Source organism: Episyrphus balteatus, chromosome 4 (genome assembly GCF_945859705.1).
Source record: "Episyrphus balteatus chromosome 4, idEpiBalt1.1, whole genome shotgun sequence".
NCBI lineage: Eukaryota > Metazoa > Arthropoda > Insecta > Diptera > Syrphidae > Episyrphus > Episyrphus balteatus.
Genome location: NC_079137.1, coordinates 43,266,996 through 43,287,189, shown reverse-complemented (window position 1 = coordinate 43,287,189; position 20,194 = coordinate 43,266,996). Strand labels below are relative to the sequence as shown.

The 20,194-nt window shown below is 29.0% G+C and overlaps 1 protein-coding gene across 1 annotated transcript in view; it reads right to left on the bottom strand.

Moving 5' to 3' along the window:
• Positions 1 to 20,194, bottom strand: part of LOC129920051 (uncharacterized) — a 169,940-nt gene that overhangs the window by 25,417 nt on the left and 124,329 nt on the right. Inside the window, exon 2 of the mRNA XM_056001208.1 lies at positions 16,506 to 16,724. Coding sequence (XP_055857183.1) covers positions 16,506 to 16,724 — 219 coding nt within the window. The remainder of the gene's footprint in view (positions 1 to 16,505; positions 16,725 to 20,194) is intronic.

Below are 20,194 nucleotides of genomic sequence, written 5' to 3'. Positions count from 1 at the left end.
GTCGGGACTTTTAAAATACCTTCAATTTTAAATAATTTTCTTCGTTTCTAGAAGCTTTTAGTTAAGAGGAAAGCTATTCTTGTATATAGCAATAGGTGTAGGTATCTATAAAGCTTTTCCGGCCTAGATTTTTATGATTCGTCGGTTTCGAAGCATTTATTTCAAACAAAAATTACAACTTTTTCATGTTTTTTTTTTTGCTTTTTATATTATTTTTGACTTTCAAAGCCCTTAATATGGATGCAATTTAAGTTTAACATTGATTTGGGATAACTTCCAAATATGAATAGAATACTGCATACCTCAAAAAGTTATCAGTAATGAAAATCAGACTACCTACTAAGCGGAAATAAATCAAATATGGTTCCAAAAGAACCAAGATATACATTTCTGAAGGTTTAAGAGGTGCTGAATCCCTTTGAATCCAAGGTCAGAAATATTTTATTGCAGTTATAAAATGCAAAAAAATTTTTTTTTTTTTCTGTTTTTGAGTATAGAACCTAACATAATTTCTAACAGTTTCTATAAGAACTGTTTTTCTTCTTCCACACACTGTTTGAAAATTTTTCTATCTCGTTTATTATCTCATATATCTTAAGTTTAGGTTAATAAGCAAAAAACTAACTTAACTTAATTTAAAGTTTAAACTTTGATACATTTTTGTAGCTTAGTAGTCTGATTTTTGAATTAAAAAATAATCTTATCTTTTTTTATTTAATGAATTTATTTTTCAAATTTATTTTTTGTCTGTAACAAATCAAGTGCAAAAAGGGGTTGATTTTACAAAAAAAAAATAAATATATGTATAATATAAAGTGTTTATACACCAGCATAAATCACAGGAAAAGCTATCTTCAAGCTTCGGTTTTATTTATTAGGAAACCTCATTTGAAAGAACATATAAAGATCATGATAACTGAACTAGTTTTATTAATTGATAGTCAAAAGAAGTTATGTATAAGCCATTATTTTATTTTCTATAGAAAAAATATGTTGCGCATACGCCACAGTGAACCAAGTTTACATTAAAAGATCAATTAAAAACTTCTTCTCAGATATTTATTTTGTTTTGCTCTATGAAAGAAATTCAATTACAATGCATAACCTTGGTAGGTAGCCTTGTTTGTTCATGTTCTTGGAAAAATTATTCAATAAATAAAATTTCTTTTTCAAAAGATCGATTGATTGCGTTGCTATGTGTGTGGCATATTTTTTCACTATTTTATTAAATCCACACATTCCAAACCCTAATATCTTGCAAATAACTCCAAAAGAGTTTCTAATCATCTCTCGATATCCAGCTTTTTTGTAGTAATTGCATTGTCATTTCCATTGATTCAAAGATTTACAGATTCAAGGTTTAACAGATTTCTTTGAACATCATGTCCAAGTTTTTATTCATACACACAATTAGGTATGTAATAAATGACTTTGTAATTGTAGGTGCAAAAAAAAAGTTTAAATAAAAATTTTAGAAAAATCTGTCCAAAAACTTTTTACGTGATATGCATTTCATTAATGTAATGATATGAAAACTTTAACCAAGCTTCTTAACAAAGTCATTTATATGCATTCGCATAGAATTGCAAAATATGTATGTATGTGTGAAAAGATATGACTGAACTTCTAAAAGTATGTACATATGTAGCTTTATCAAATCCCTCCCTGGAATTGTGGAAAGGGACATAAGACCAAACTGTTAACAATAGTTTTATTTTCTACCCAAGAAGAAGACGATGACGATGATGACGGCGAAGGCGACATTTGGTTTAGTTTTATTTTTCTTCTGTAGAAAAAAAAAAAAAAATCATTTCAAACTTGTCACGTACACGATAAAAAATGGGTCAAGAACAAGACTCAACCTCACGATTATGCGAATGTGCACTCCAATCTTATTCTAGCTGTCACCACTTCTGGCCAACATCGTCGTTGTCGTCATCATCATCATCATGAGGGCGATATGGGGTAGTCGTTTTTTTTTTTCTACCATCATCATCCTCATGGCTCATGGCCATCAACAGCAGCGTCAAGCGGCTACATTCAACTTGAGGCGCTTTTGAGGATGCACAAAGGAGATGATAAAAAAGAATATATACCTACACGTATAATTCTATAGTAAGTACTATATACCTTTCGTAGGGACCAAAAAGATATACCTTAAAGCTAAAACAAATGTTTAAAAGAGGTTACCATAAAATATTTATGTATGTCACTTTCATGATAGCTTTCTGTTTGAAGTGAGAGATTTGGTTTTCACTTTTTGAAACGCGAATATTTGAAAAAGGGTGTTTTCGAGGTGTGGAAGTGAATTTCCGAAATTTTCATCGAAGTTAAAATTTAAATGACGATTTAGCATTAATGACAGAACGTGTTCTCAATGTGGTAATATTTGTTACCTTCCTTTTGATTTAAGGTATTTTTAAAAGGTATGTTTTTAGTATCAAATCAAATTATTTAGACTACAACAGCTGACAAGAAATAAACAGAATTTTGTTTAAATTGTGATGTTTTAAACAAACCTTTTATTTTATTTAGGAAGAAGATATAGTAAAATAAATTTCAAAATTGTCTCGTTTTTTTCAAATAAAAACATAACACCCTTTATAAGGACCTAGTAAAAATAGAAACATAAAAGTTAGCCTAACACAAATTACTATTAAGTTTAAAATTATTTCCTTAATCGGTATTTTTGTGTTGTTTTTGTCTTTGCTTGAGAATTTTTAAAAGCCAATTGTTGAAATGAAGACTTATGCAAATTTTATGAAGCTATAAAACTTTCATGATTAAAGTTTTAATTAGTTGGTACTTATATTGGATAGTCGAGCCAACTTCTTAGTCATTGAAATATTTTTTTCTCCTTTTATGAATTTTAATATACTCGTATAAAAATTTAATTAAAACATATTTTCACTTTCAGTTTCACTTGTGTTAGTTAAACTTTAACATATCCTTTGGTTTGATTGAGAATATTGCTTGAATCTGTATTTAAAAAGTTGGTATAAAATTTTTTTCTGGCAAGAATTTATTTATTTTTATTTATAAAATGTTATTGTTTTTCATTTGCATCAAGTAAATTTTGTTTTTACATATTGCAAATAATTTGTCATGAAATCTTAGCTCAAATACAGCTTGTAAAGGTACATCTTGCATTCTCAACGCCATATGTGATTTAAAAAAAATGTAAGATACTGATGTTTAAAGTCTCAAAATTTTATAAATTCTTACTAATAATGTTTGAGGGTCCTTATACTTTCTCATATCTTTTTTTTTAAGCAAAAAGAAGGTTTTGTAAAAATATTGCTGAATGTGACAGATGTACTTTACAAATTCAAGGAGCTTGTAAAGTATATTTTGAAAAACATTTGTAAGCACTAAAAAAATGTATTTGCTACCAAACTTTGATTTGGGGTTTTCAATGTAACATATTGGTTATTCAATCTTTTGAAAGATTGAAGACAATTTAAATTCCAAAAGAAACAACTAAGAACTAAATAAATTTCGGATCTGGCAGATCCTTGTTTCGAAAGTTTAGCTCGCCGATATCTGCCTCAGAATGTAAGCAAAATCATGTTTGGAGGCATATAACTCAGCAACCAAACCTCCAAGAAACGTTTGATTTTCAGTTATGAATAGAACTTAAAAAGACCTTTCTTTTGAAGTCTCACTCGATTAATTTGGAGGAAATTTTTTTTTTCTAAAACTGAAAAACATAAATTTTCAATTTTTATACCGAAATGCAAAGGTCGGTTCACTGTGAACTCATATCTGTAAACCAAAACTTATTGCGAGATTTTGGTCCCAGATATCTGACTTCGAATGTAAGCAAAAACTTGTTTGGGCTCAAATAACTCTGTAACCAAACCTCCAAAAAATGGTTTTCAGTAATGAATAAAGCTTAAAGAGACCTTTGTTTCGATTAATTTGAAGTACATTTTTTGAAATTTTAATTTTTTTCGGGGTTAACCTTGATGATTTCTCAAAAATCCAAAAAAGAAAAATGTATAATTTTAACTTAAATGCATAGGTTTGTTCAATGTGTACTCATATCTTTAAACCTAACCTTGTTTTGAGACTTTGGAGCGCAGATTTGCATTTTATGTAGTAAAAGTTTTTGGCGTGCTACACGGAGCAATAAGAAATGATAAGAAGACTTCCGTCTTTAATTGAATGTTTTTTATTCAGGGACGATTTATTTTTTTAATTTAATGGGATCATAAATTAGACTTTATACTGCAAGATAAATAAGTTAAAATTTTTTTTTTACCCTGATGGAGATTTTATGTTTCTTAACTTAAACTATTTTACAACTTAAAAAAAAAAACTGCAAAAAAAAAAAAATATTGATGTTCTTAAATGATTTTCACATTAAGTAATTGTAAATGATCTCTTTCATTTTTAAAAAAATCCTTCGATACGGATCCCTTTTCGGGTTATTCGGTTCAATTCTTCAATGGATCAAAGTTCGATATTTTGAGTGTTTTATTTGCTCAAAGTTAGGTTACTCTCTACTTTTATTGTGGAAGCATCTTAAAGTTTTCAAATTGTTTGAACTTTGTAAAATTACATATAAACTAAAACAACACAATTACAAAGGGATGATTGGGCATATCAATCTCCTTAACGGACTAGGTTAAAATAGAATACAAATCATTTTATAAGTCAGTACCTATATAATTTGGTTCAAAAATATGTAACTTCTAAGCCTAATCTACCAACAAAATGTTACTATACATTATAATATCCTTAGGCTCTTGCCCTAGACTATTATTTTCCTTTTCCAAAACATGTCCCTAAATAATAGGCTTATATTTCAAAAAGGTTTCAAAAGGACTGCTTAGATTTAAATATATATGTAACATATGTACTATCATTACTTATTTCAATTTTAAACCCTTAAACACGTTCTATACAGTAAAAAAAACAAGCAACGTGAGCTTTTGTTTTTTTTTTTTGTTCATTCAAGTACCTAATATACCAACACACTCCATTCCATTCAACTTATACTACCCCAAAGCAATTTAATTTAACCCGCTGTACTAACACTTTAAATCAAAAGAAGCTCTCCTAATTACATAATGCTATATTTATAACGCCTTTAATGGCTCTCCTAAAAACCCATTGTTTCTCACCACTTTTCACCTCTAAAAGAACCTTGTAAATACCGTTGTTAAACACTTTCCCTCTCATCAAATTGACATGCGAATCCCTGGCATGGAATATATACAGTACGAATGAAACTTGTACAATAAAATAAAAAAAAACAGCAAAACAAAAGAAAATATTTATTTTCCTACACAAGCCCGCGTCGTCATCGTCATCATCCTAGTCGTTGTTGAACCTTTGTTTTTGTATTGTTGTATAACAAACGTCAACATAGTGTGTTCTTTCCATTTGTTTCATTGGTGGGACAACGACTATGACGGCATAACCGTCTCTTTTTATTTCTTAGCAAAAAACAAAATGTTTAAATAAAATATTTACTCAGCTATTCTCTTTCTAACAACGAATTCCATTGATGGATAGAGTGGAAAGTGGAGCTCTTGAGAGATGGCAATCTCTTTCCACACCTTTGCGTGTCGCTGTCGGCATAGTGTCACGTGTCAGCAAAGAAATTCATAAATGAGTTTTTATGAGCGAAGGTGAATTTAGAAATGTTGAACTTTTCTCTAGGTAAAACACGTGAAAGTATTTTTTGACGTTTTTGAGCGTTTTCACACAGTTTGATGTAAAATTTGTATGGCATAGTCAATTCTTTTTTAAATTTTATTTGAGATTATGACAACTTAATGAGATTTGTTTTGGTTATTTGGTTAAGTATTTTTATGACATTTCTTAGATTTCTTAAATTTAATTTTGAGAAAAAGTTCAATGAAATTTTCTTTGAAAAACTGCCAAAAGTTAAAAGGTCACTTGTGACATATTTCATTTGATACAAATTCTTAAACTAAGCCAATTCGGTTTTCACTGAAAAATATGTAAAAGTTTAAAGTTAAACTAGTTTAAAAAAAAAAACATGGTAAGTCACTTGTCAAAATAACCAAGACAATGAAGTTTAAAATTCCGTTGTGTTTATACTTTGTTTTCTGTTTTAATTCAATTTTTTTGAAATTTTCCCCAGCCGGGGTGATAAAGACCTCCTCCAATACGATTTTTTTTCTTGTTGCACTATTAAGTTAGCGTTCAGGCTTGTTGCTGCTTTTAACTTTTAACAACAACAAGTGCAAATAGGTATAAACCCGACAAACAATTTTGGTGTTATAAAGCTTTACAGATGCAATTGTTGCTTCTGTAAAGCATTATAGAAGCAAAATTGTTAGTAGGGAATCTTATCTTGATTTTATATTTATTTTTTTAAATTGCTTCGGGATTGTTTTTATATACATATGTACATATGTGGTGTGAAAATAGCATTTACAACTTGTTTAAAGAAGCAAAAAAGTGAGACGATATTAATTGAGTTTTATATTGATTGCATTCACACATATTCTGTTATCCGCAAACACATATTCGTATAGGTACCTACATACATTTTTTAAATTAATTTTTTGTCAGTTCTTCACTCCATATTATCTGTCACAATAAAATTTTAACGTACGACGAGACCTTAATAACGAATTCAAATTGAAATATATTGAAACAAATTGCAAATTATTTTCCTTTCGGTCATTTTCGCACTGCACTCATAAAATTCGATTAACGCAGAATATTACACTCTGATTCATTTGGATATGAATTTTTTTTCAACAAAAAAATAAATTATTTCTTAAATATGTATTTAATCTTTTTCGTTAATAAAAACAATTGATTGTAAATAAAAACAAAAATTGATTAAAAAGTACGCATACACCACAGTGACCCGTATTATTAACATTTCAAAAATTGTATACGCTAAACAGTGGACGTTGGGGAGTAATTTATTTCGGAAATGTTTCATTGCTAAGCCATTAGAAATAAATTAAGTGTATTGGGAAATTACAGCGAAAGAAAAATGTTTTTAGAAAAAGTCTTATTTATCGTACAAATTATGAAAGGCAGCCACCAATTTGATTGAAAGATGTAAAAATTTTCATTTAGTATAACATTTTGATAACGGAAAAACAAAACAATAATGCCTAAAAAATGAAAACAGTAGGGCGTCAACTTTTCATTTAAGAATGAGTTTTGAAATAAACCCTTAAATGCAAATGATAAATAAGCGAACAATTACTGTAGAGCTCTAAACAGGGTTGGGGTCAAAATTCTGCCCGGATCAAATTCTCTTTTCAAATTTCTGCTTTCAAAATTCTGCTTTACAAAGTTCTGGGGCCTATTATAATTCTGTGAATAAATGAATCGAAAAGATTTTCACTTATTCACAATGGAAATCGTAAATATGGTGCTAATTTGATTGCTTACTTACTTACTTTTGTTTTTTTTTTTAATATTCATTGTTTGTTTGATGAATTGATTAATTTGAAAATATGTACACTGCGCGTCACTTGAATAGAAACAACAATTTTTCTTTAGAAAATAGCGATTGGCGCTTTGGTGAGGTAACTTAGTAGATTTTTGGTTTTGCATTTTCAAAGAGGAACCTTTAACAAACAATGTTGTAAAAACGAAAAACCCAAAACAGAAACCGTATGGCTACTAGTTGCGTTTTTTCGAATTACTTCACAAAAAACAGTGTTTTTTTTTGCGTCACTTGAATAGAAACAAGCTCTTAAATTAGATAAAAATGATGAAAAATCATGGACAACACTAATTTTAGTAAAGCAATATTAAACTTTGACATTATTTGCATATTATAACCAATTATGGGCTACGAGCTACCCTTAGGCACCACAGAAAATGCATAATTAGAAGCTAACATTGGAAATGCACTTTTACTATGCAAAATCGCGAAATATATAGAAAAATTTGCCAAATTTGGATGAAAATATTTTTAAAATATCGTAAACTAGTGATTAAATAAAAAAATAAGACAGGTGAGACCCAAATCAAGAGCAGAAAAAAAAATAATTTAACAACTAGCTGCAATTTCCTTCACTTTGCCGCTAAAATCGGTGACAAACGTGGTTTTAGTGTAATGGTAATGTGTTGGTTTGTTCCATCATGGAAGTTATAAAATGTGCGCATCATTTAAAAAGCTTCAAAATGCAAAATAACAGCATTTTAAGTTACTCTAAGATAAAAAAAAAGTTAACTATTTTATAGTTGCATTCGAAATGAAAAGAAATGAGGTAAAGAGTGGTTTTTTAAAAGTAAACATAGCAACTCAGATGGATCATATTAATATTAGTCCTATATCATTGGTTTAAGAAAGAATAACTTTTATCGCATCGCCACCAAAGGGCACTAAAATGTGTTACTAATACGCTTTGATTTTATGATGTGCAATAGCAAAATTGAAGCTTCACGCTTCGAAAAAAGATGCAAACTTTTACAAAGAAATAATGGTAGAAGCTCTAGGCAAGTTAAGGAACGTGGAAGAGATTGCGCAAGGATAGTTCCAGAAAAAACAACGCAATAGAAACAAAACAGATGCATTCCGGATGAAAACGAAAGTTTATTTCCATTATTCAATCCTTTAATTGTAGAAAATATCATTTTCTTAATGTGTTAAAAGTTACCAGACAGTATAATCACTTTCTCCAATTAGCTTCTATTTATGCATTTTCTGTGGTGCCTAAGGGTAGCTCGTAGCCCATAATTGGTTATAATGTGCAAATAATGTCAAAGTTTAATATTGCTTTACTAAAATTAGTGTTGTCCATGATTTTTCATCATTTTTATCTAATTTAAGAGCTTGTTTCTATTCAAGTGACGCAAAAAAAAACACTGTTTTTTGTGAAGTAATTCGAAAAAACGCAACTAGTAGCCATACGGTTTCTGTTTTGGGTTTTTCGTTTTTACAACATTGTTTGTTAAAGGTTCCTCTTTGAAAATGCAAAACCAAAAATCTACTAAGTTACCTCACCAAAGCGCCAATCGCTATTTTCTAAAGAAAAATTGTTGTTTCTATTCAAGTGACGCGCAGTGTAGGTATTAAGAAAACAGTTTTTAAATACAGTTTTTATATTAAACATTTTCGAAGTACGTTTTATTAAACTGCTAATTTTAAAAACTAATACAAACTTGAATAGTATTGACCTTTTAAGTTATCGAGGAACTGGGATTTGGTTAATTGATGGCTTCCAAAAAATTGCTTTCTGTATCCACAATCTGCACTAAGGGAAAAACGGTTGTTGAAAAGTCTCTCTGTAAATTTTTTTTAACAATTCGTATATTTTGTGAGACATGCCTAAAATTGATTTTATCAAAGAAGATTTTATTGACCAATTTGTAATTAACGAACCCTGTAACTTGTGCTACATTGGAACCACAAAACAATTTCTTCGGCAACGAATCGCAAACCATAAGTCGGATATAAAATCAAATAGTTCCGGAAAGACAGCACTGGCAATACCTAAATAAAAATTTCAAGAAAATTGATTGGTCCGTTAAAAAAAAAAAAAACAAACAATACTCTGGGAACCTTTTACAATTCCTCTCAAAAGGCAGTACCCCTCATGAAAATGTTTTTAAGTGGTGGAGGCTGGGATAAGAACCCTGACCTCTAGCGTCATAATCCATTGCAGTAAACATTGAGCCACGGAGTACTACCCTATTAAGGTTGACGTAAGGTTTTTGAATTTAGTTGAAAATGAGTTGAAAAAAACTGAGTTAAGCTTTTTTCTTGGGATTTGTAGATTAAAATATTAATATCGTATTTTTTGCATGAAATACATATGATCCAATTGAATGAAAAAAACTCACCGTGAAACATTGGACTTACGATGACAATTTGTTGAAAAACTGTGAATTTAGATTGGCATTTGCATTCATTCAAAATTCAGTTGATATAAAATCCATTTATTAAAATATGTACAAACATGAAACATCAGTAAAAGTGTTTGTTAAAATATGATATCCCTTTATCATCCAAAATGCAGGATTAAATTCAGCATATTGGTAGGATTAAAGATATGGAAACATAAAACTTTTGTTAGCGTTAAACCATTAAGTAATACAAAAATAAATAAATAAGCCCTTCCGATGAAACCTGAAGCTATTTTATGTTCAGCAAAAAATCCAAAACAAAACTACAATATCCAGTTTTATTTATGTAATTCAGATCCAGTATTAAAAAGGATATCAATCCTTTCCAGAAAAATAAGATGTGAACAAAAAAAAAAAAAAAAAAAAATCAATCAAATAATGCTGACTGTACATTTTATATGTGCCTTTTTTGCGATTTGCTTTCGCAATCGTCATCAATCATGATGAATGTTTCGGAAATTAACGGTGCGTATATTTTATCCAATATAATCCTTCTTCCAATTGAAAATAAATACAACATTCGTAACGTAATATACAATTTTATAATACAAGGATTTTACTCCCTACTTACCCCAAATTGTATGTAGCCACATGTTAACCCAATTACCCTCCTGTTTATTTATGCAACATAGCATTTAACAGACAAGGCCGAAACCCATCTCTCTCAATTAGCTAGATTAAATGGTGATTTTCAAATTAAATTGTAAAACTTTATCGATTTAACTTAACTCTGTGTAAAACTTCAAGCAAACTTTCTAAAGGGTAGTTAAGTTCATCGATAAAATCTATTTAAAAAAAAAAGAAAAAAGAAAGCAAAAAACAACAAACAACCAAGGCAGTAAATTTAGAAAAAATATAAAAAATCACGTTTTGTTTAAAGTACACGCTTCCCTATAATCCGATTAGATACTTCCAAGGTCCCTTTGTGGGTTGAAGTAGAAAATTGCATTCCATAATAGAAGAACCTAAAGCTAGTTGGTATTTGTATTTTTTTTTTTTTGCTGTTTTCTTTTTTGCATTTGCAATTTTGTTCAGTGAGGCGTATCTAACTAACTGGAGAAAGACAAAATGGTTTTAGATAGTTTTTTTTTTTTTTTTCATTTTTTCATTTTTTCTTTTAGGAAGAAAATATCCAAAAAGAGAAAAAGTGTTTTTTGTTTTTGTTTTAGATTTTCATAAGAAAACAAACTAACGAAAAAGTGAAGTAAATGAGAATTTTTATAATAACACTTTTTGTGACAACTAGAGCATAAATATTTTTTGTGTTTGCAGGATTCATAAGAATGAATACAATTAATCTTTCCTCCCCAGAAGTACATATCTACACAAATATTTCTTAATCTATTTAATGGATTTTTTGCAGTTGGTGTTTCTGGAATTGGAATTTGTTTGTTGTTTTCAGAATAATAAGAAAAAGAATTTAATTTTAAAAATATTTCACTCACTAGTCAAATTTCAATGATTTTTACAAGCATGTTATAATTTAAATTTTTATTCTAAGAATTTAAATAAAACTATTCTGCAAAAATGTTCTTTTTTACTTTACATCCGAGTGGTTTTGGAAAGAAATATAAAACTTAGTTAATATTTCTGGATAAAACCAAAAGAAGATATTTTTTTTTAGATCCAAGTTAAATAAAAAAAGTTCTATTAATTATGTAGAACTGTTATATGCATGATTTTATGAAAAGATTTTCTTACAAAAAGAGCCAGCTCAACAAAGTTGTTTCAGTTTACTATACATGGGTGATTCCAAAAAAATAAGGAAACATAACATACCTTTTTTCTTGCCAGTTCTCCACTCCATATTATCTGTCACAATAAAATTTTAACTTACTAGGAGACCTTAATAACGAATTTTAATTGAAATATATTGAAACAAATTGGAAATTATTTTCCTTTCGGTCATTTTCGCACTGCACTCATAAAATTCGATTAACACAGAATGTAATATTCTGTGATTAATTTAAATATGAACTTTTGAAGCTGACTGATTTTTATAGAGCAAAAAGTAAAATTTTTCGTAGCTATTATTTAATCTTTGTCGTTAAGGAAAGGAGAAAACAATTTACTGTAAATGAAAACAAAAATTAATTAAAAAAAGTACGTATACACCACAGTGACCCATATGATTAACATTTAAATAAAATCATGTATGCTAAACAGTGTTTATTTCGGAAATGTTTCATTGCTGAGCCATCATAAGGTAACTCTTCTCTCGTTGTCATTGCAGGCCGTATACAGGTTTACTTCTTGGGAGGGGTCATCCCGAAAAAAATTTACAAAAGTATTGATAAATTTAAACATAAAATTTTTATTGAAAATTAATATGAAGTGTTGAGAATTGATTCAAGGTAAAATATAAAATGGGGAAAATACGTAGATATATACAGGGTGTCCCAAAAGTAATGGATCAAACGAAGTATGCTGATTGGGGATCTTAAGGGCTCTCAGAATTTGGTAACTTGTTCATCCCAAATCCTTACGGTTTTCGATTTAATGCAATTCTTGTGAAATTTCGAAAAATCCCTACTTTGCAACAGTATTTTGCTTCCTGCGCCCACTATTGATTTTTGTTTTTTTAAATTCTTTTACAAAAACATTGCCAAATAATTAGGAACAATTAATTAATCAAAATATTTTTTATTCCATACGCCATTTCGATGCAAATTAACTAACAGTTTCAAGTTTTATAAAAAATCAGTTTCTTACTTTTTTTTGAGAGCAACACCGTTAAAAAAATTTGTACGGTATAAGAATGGTTTATTATTTTAAAAAGTTGCCCTGTTATTGTAGTTTTCAAAAAAGTATAAAAGTTACCAAAGTTGCATTTAGATCGCAAAATATTACAATTTGAATTCAACAAAACAGGGTTTTTCAGAACAAAAAACAACCAAAAATAAACACATTTTCTCGAACTGTTATTTGTTTATTTTTCTTTGAACAAAAGCCTCTATTTTTGTTTGTTTTTTTGCTCTGAAAAACCCTGTTTTGTTGAATTCAAATTGTAATTTTTTGAGATCTAACTGCAACTTTGGTAACTTTTATACTTTTTTGAAAACTACAATAACAGGGCAACTTTTTAAAATAATAAACCATTCTTATACCGTACAAATTTTTTTAACGGTGTTGCTCTCAAAAAAAAGTAAGAAACTGATTTTTTATAAAACTTGAAACTGTTAGTTAATTTGCATCGAAATGGCGTATGGAATAAAAAATATTTTGATTTATTAATTGTTCCTAATTATTTGGCAATGTTTTTGTAAAAGAATTTAAAAAAACAAAAATCAATAGTGGGCGCAGGAAGCAAAATACTGTTGCAAAGTAGGGATTTTTCGAAATTTCACAAGAATTGCATTAAATCGAAAACCGTAAGGATTTGGGATGAATAAGTTACCAAATTCTGAGAGCCCTTAAGATCCCCAATCAGCATACTTCGTTTGATCCATTACTTTTGGGACACCCTGTATATAGCACCCACAAATTCATTAGTATTGGCGTTTTTTGTTCGGTTGTCCCGAACTGTCCGCAGTCGTTCCGAGTTATTCTGAAATCTTTCGTTTGGAACTAAATAATAGTTTTGATTTTAAATTACCTAAGTATTGTAGTTTTCGATTGGCCGTCCAGAAGCTTCCAGAACCCTTCTGAGAGTGTTTTATATGACAGACATAACGTTTCACAGAAGAGAAATGGGATCGGGTCAAAATTCTGGCTTCAAAATTCTGCTTTTCAAAATTCTGCTTTTTCAGCGAAAATTCTGTTTTTCAAAATTCTGCTTTTTTTTTATTCTGTTTTTCAAAATTCTGCTTTTTAAAATTCTGCTTTTCAAAATTCTGCCAGCATTATATTTGAACAAAAAAATTCTGCTAATTCTGTTTTTTTTTTATAGCATATGCGCTGGCTAAAGAAAAATACACCTCATTAATGTAATTCAACATTGGTACTTTCCTAAATTTTTTTATTTAAGTGTCGCAAATATTTTTTTAAATGCATATACTGACTTTCTTTCGAATAAAATATGTATACTAATTGGAACCGATGTTGTACATTCCTTTTCTTATTCAAAATTTGAATATTCATCTTTATTTGATAAATTAATAAATTTTTAGTTATTTTCGGAAATGTTTAATATTAAAACCTTTTCTTAATATTTTCAAATTTATTCATTTATAAAACAAAAATTAATTCGCATTTAAAAAATGACAAATTATGTAGGTAAGTAATCAAATAAGCAGATAATTTTTCAAAAAGATGATTTTACAGAATTCTGCAAAAAATTAAAAAAGGGTTTGGAAAATGTTAAAAAGCGCGCGCTTTTTTAATTTTTTGCAGAATTTTGAAAAGCAGAATTATGAAAAGCAGAATTTTGAAAAACAGAATTTTGAAAAACAGAATTTTGAAAAGCAGAATTTGGAAAGCAGAATTTTGTAAAGCAGAATTTTGAAAGCAGAATTTTGACAAAAGAGGTACCCCAATGAAAATTGGTAAAAATATTTCATTTTGAACAGAAACCAGGAACCTCACAACTAACAATTTCGCTTTTATAACGATGGTGAGAATCTTCTCGTCATGACAAAAAGGCTCCCTTTAAACCTATGAGAAGTACAATGTAAGACTCCTGTAAAGTTTCTCATCAATAGCCAAAAGTGGCATTCGATTCTATAAGTGTAAGAAAGTGGTGGAGGAGATATAAAAGGAGGGGAAATAAAAGGAGGAGAAATAAAAAGAAATTAAATTGTGTTGCATTTATATTGACTATTATTTTAATGTTAACTTATTTTTATAAACCAAGTTTATCGGAGGAGCTAGGTTGATACTAATAGTATAAAAGAGAAATATAACTTTACACCAATTTTAACTGTTTTTATATTTTATTTTAACTATTTAACACAAAAAATAATTACTTGACAATTTTTAAGTGTGAATAAAAATCAAACACTTTCCAACTAACGTCATTATATTTTGACAATAAACAGAAGTCTAGAGAAGCTTTATACAATGCTTTCAGAGAATTTTTCATTGCGCCTATAATCCCACTATAAGCTATAAGATACTAATTAGAAATTTCTTAGAAGTGTGTTTGCTTATAGGTGCGAAAAGCCCTTTGGGAAATTTAGAAAAAGAAGTTATTGGAAAATTAGAAAAATCCGCGATATGGCCGATAAAATCAATGGTATAAAAGGTTCCCTTACGAAATTTATTAAAAATGTTGTCTTTGTCATGGGTATTTCGAAACACATTTTTTTGTGTGAAATGGTGTTTTTTAGGTGTAGAGAAAATGTGGGTGTATTGGAAAAAAACTAATTGGTTGATACCAATTACAAATTTCTATCCAAAATGCAACGTTTTTAACATATTTCATTGGGGTGGACCATCAATTTTTGTTTCACTAAAAAAATCCTTTTAAACATGTTATTCTTACATACACTTAAGATTTCTGTTTTCAATCTCAAAAGTTAAATATTTAAATGTTAAAATCTATGTGAATTTCTAAAAATGAAAAGATTCCATATTAATTCTAAGTGCATACTTATTACAATTAAAAGATTGACATTTTTTGAAATTAATGTAGAAATCTTCTTAATATTTGTTAGTTGGTACCTCAATGGTTGCCATTTTTATTTTTTTTCTAAATTGAAATACATATCTTCACATAAAATAAAAGGATTTCCTTAATAAATTAAGTAGGTTCTTTTAAATTCAAATATTGAAAAAATAAGGAAGATTAATTTTAGACGGAAGTCTTCTTAGTAAACCACATTGCAGAAACCTTCTAACATAATTTTATATAGAATCTTATTTTTTTAGTATATGTCTATTTTCTCCGTGAGCTAATACCGCTTAATTGAATTTAAATTGAGCAAAGATTATTTTTTTTTTTTTTCAAAATAGAAAAATAAGCTTACCAGTTTCTTTAAAAAATAAAATTGAAGAGATATTTTAAGTTAGTAATTTACACCAGTTCAAGGAAATGTGTTTTTAGGCAGTCAAAAATGAAACCGGAAGTAACTATTGTGCAGCAAAATTTCCCTAATTATTTTTTTAGTTTAAATCTTTAAACTATTTAGTATACAATTTTTCATTAGCGTAAATAAATCAGTTATATTATGGACACCATGTAGAAAATTAAGACAAAACTAAATCCCTATAATAAAAGCCAAAATCTCAAAACTTGATAGACGAACATCTTTACAATTTTTTTTTTTTTATAATAATGTCCTATTTAGCCCGGATCGAAGAATTCTAGTTGTCATGTAAATCTTCAACAAATAAATCAGCTACATTAAAAAATGAGCACCATTATATAACTCTTTGTCATTGTCAATTGTGACATCTGAAAACGTCATTGAGTCCGCAATAAATATACTACCTACTCTGTTTTCTGTTATATAGTAAAAGATTGATGACCATTATCTAACGACTCTTATATATGTATCGACAATCTTTTATTTACCAAAAAAATCGAAAAAAAATGTGAATAGGTTTATTTACTTCTATAATAATCTATTAACATAATCCAACTTCCGTTACATACGTCAATGGCTCTCTAGGGATATTTCAAAAAGTTATATTCAAAAGGACTATTTGTTTAGGCTATTTCTATTTTTTGTATCCTTTTGTATATGTCTAAAAGCTATTTGTACCTTTGTCGTTGGGATCAAATTCTGCCTCCAGCTCCTCTTTGGTTGGTTCAGCTTCAGCCGCCGCCGCTGTGGCTTCAGCCTTTGAATTGCCATCAGCTGCTGGTGTATTCTTATTGGTTGAGGCGGCAGCAGCTGCTGCTGATGTGTCGTCGGATTTCTTCATAGTTGCTCGTACTTTATGACCTCGGAATGCGGCTTGGATTTTTGTTGCGGCTTTTTCTAGAAAAAAAGTATAAAATGAAACAAATAAGCTAAAACACACATAATTTATACAGTTAGATAAGAGCAATATAAGGGTTGAGGGGGTGGATATAATAGATGAACAGGAAAACACATAGAAAACATACAACAAACATAAGGAACAATTTTGCCTTGCATCAAGAATTTATGTACATTTAATGATGGTAGTTTTTGCAAACTTTATCGATCCGCGGAAATACTGAACAAGTGAACACTGACCCCAATATAGTTTTTGGTATGAACAAAAAAAAAAAAAACTCGGTCGCCAGTCAGGGGAGGAACGAAAATTCTTCGGAAAGTCACTTAACTGAAGTAGTTCATTATTTTAGAAGTTTATAGGTTTCTCGCAGGACAGCCAGCGCAGCGCCACGTTCGAAGATGGCGGGTGGTGTATAATTTAAACTTTACGGGTGGTAGACTTGTGGTATTGTGGTTTCCTTTTAAAATTGGAGGCTATTTGGAAATGTCATGAATAAGTTGGGCGTAATCTTAAATTTGAATCAGAAGAAACATTTCAGTTTAAGGTTTTTTTGCTTGTTTTTTTTTCGGTTAAAAAAAGGTCCAATCCTAAGGGGCTTTTGGGGGTAAATATGTACACAAAACAGTAGAAAATTAAAGCAATGGCAGAAATGGAGATCAAATTTTAATTTGTACCTAACTGGCAAACAACATTTTCGTCCTTCCCATAAATAAAGTTGTTTTTTTTTGTTCTTTCATTTTTCATCCACATCTTCTAAGTTCTAAGAGAAAATGAAAATACCACAAAAAAAAAGAAATAAATACAAAAAAATTATATTAAATGTCCTTGGTCCTCTTTCTATATAAATGCGGGTTTCTTTGGCAATTTATTTGTTTTTTTTTTTCTTTTTTGTCAGCTTAATTTTAAGGGACGAAAATAAAATAAGAAAGATGGTAATGATGACAGCTTTAGTAGGTTGAATTAAGAACAAAAATATATACAACGTTTAACGTTTAGATTGTAGCAATTTGCATTATTTAAGAAGATTTTCTTCTTAAGCTTATTTCTGTATTCGATGTTGTTGTTATTATCTTTTTATCTGGTAAACGAAGAAATATTTTTATATTTCGTTTTTTTTTAAGATAAAAACTCTCATTTTATTTTCACATTAACACGTTTTGTGTAAGATAAATTATATCTTTTTGCTACGCGGAATTAATTACAGAATTCATTAAGATTTGTATTATAACTTTTGAATGAAGGAAGTTTGGTGCTAATCAGGTTTTTTATAGCATTTTAAAGGGGTTAAACAAAAAGATTTAGCACCTTGAGACTTGTTTTGTTAGGAGATTTAATATTCTTTAAAATATAATTTGACACAAAAAGGATGTTGGTGACTGTAAACAGTTTACAAAAAAAAAGAACATTCTTAATCCAGTCATTCAATTTTAATTGACTTTTTGAGTTGGATACCTTACCTTCGACGAATTTGTTAAACTTTCTTCAATATGTAGGCGTTAAATTGACTTCTCAACAATTTGAATAACCGAAAATTGCCCTGCTCACATATACTGAATACATTATGTTGCCGTTTACTTTACAAAAGTTGAAATTGGGTACTTTATTATATATAAATTTTGTACAAACTGTCAATGAATGGATGTGGGGAAATTGCACTGTGACCTTAAAGGTTCTATTGTGTTTGTCAAACAAAGCCCAAATTATTTTTCATTCATTTTTCTATTTTATTTATACATATTATGTATGTCAAATAAAACTTTATGAATAAATTATTCAGAACAATTCAACTTATATTAGCATACTTATTATCATGTCCATAGCCCGCCATGAGAAAAATCAAGTTTCGCTCGATTGGAACAAATTTATTTTGAAATAACTTTATTTTAATGTTATTCTTTTGGGAAGGGACTTTTTTTTATTGTTTCTAAAGTTGTTTCTAAAGTTGTTTCTTGTGATGAATTGTCCGTTTATGTGCTGTACATAACGAATTGTCCTATGATTAGCTGTACCTTTCGATTCGCTATTGATTCAAACCAAGTAAACAAAAACACATTTGTGCAGTGTTGATACTATAGATGACGATTATTGGATTTCCTACAGAAAATATTAGACAATGCGATTCCACAAAATTGTATGTTTATAGTTAATTTAGATAGTGGCAATTTTTTCGCTGAATTACCTTCAAATTCATACCATGCAACACCAAAAGAAAAGTTTCTTTAAGCTCTGTTAATAAATGAAAATATTTTTTTTTTGCTTATAAAACAAAATGGAAGTATGGGATACTGTCAAAAAAAATGTTTAATTCATCGACTGAAACATCAAAAGAAAGGTCTATTAAACACTGTTCCATTCAGCCGTTTAACCCTTTGTAGGCACACCTCTTTTTTGCGAATTTGGTTTATACTTTTTCATGTCGCTAGAACTTTTTTCAGTCTCACTATTTTATAGAGAATCATATATGAAATTGATGTAGAATTTTCCGAGGAATTCGATAGTGGAGTCAAATTAGCTTTATACCTCGGAATCCAGGGAAAGTCGATGCATCTGAAAAACGAGTATAGGGCTGCATTATAATAGGGTCAAATAAGAAAGTTAAAAAAAAAAATTTCACCGCTCTCGATTACAACAGTTTTTATAGACCGTTTACTGTCATTCCATATGCAAGCGTCAATCGGAATTGCTGTTTCATTTTAGATTTTGATCAAACTTTGTAGGGATATTCTCTAGGACTGTAAGGAAGCAAATCCATGATGATTTAATTTTAAGTTGCGTGGTTTCCCCGCTACCCGCATTCGAACTTTTTCAGAAGGTCATTTTTATGTTATTATAGCTTTGCGTCTACTAAAGATATCTTTTTGTTTGAAACGCCATGTTAAAGCTTAAGAGTAGTAATTTTTGAATATATATTAAAAAATTACGTAATAATTATCCCTGAATTAAAAATAATTTTTGAAAAACTGGTAATTTTGCTGATTTTTCATGGTTTTTGACTGGCTCCAGAACCTTGGCTATTATATGTAGGAAGCTTATACTTACCAAATATTAAATATAGATATTTTTCAAAAAAATAAATCTAAAATGAACTCGATGGCTGTACTCCTTATGCAAAAATTTTAAGTTCAAAGTTTTGAGTTTTTTGAAAAAATATTTTTTTATACTATGATTTTTTACGATTTGACTAAAGATAGAAACATGAAACTAACAGTGTGTTAAGTTGAAACTTTTAACTTTAAGTCCTCTAAATAAAATTGTGTTATTTTCATACCTTCTTAGTGTACCGCTTGTTTGAAAATTCGCAAAAATGCTAAAAAGCCAAAAAAAACCCTACTTAAGGCTATGATTGCACTATGTTTGACATAAGATAGAAGCATGAAATTAAAAGTATATTTAGTTCGTACTCTTAGCTTAACACACTGTAAGTTTCACATTTCTTCGTTTAGTCAAATCGTAGAAAATGACAGTATAC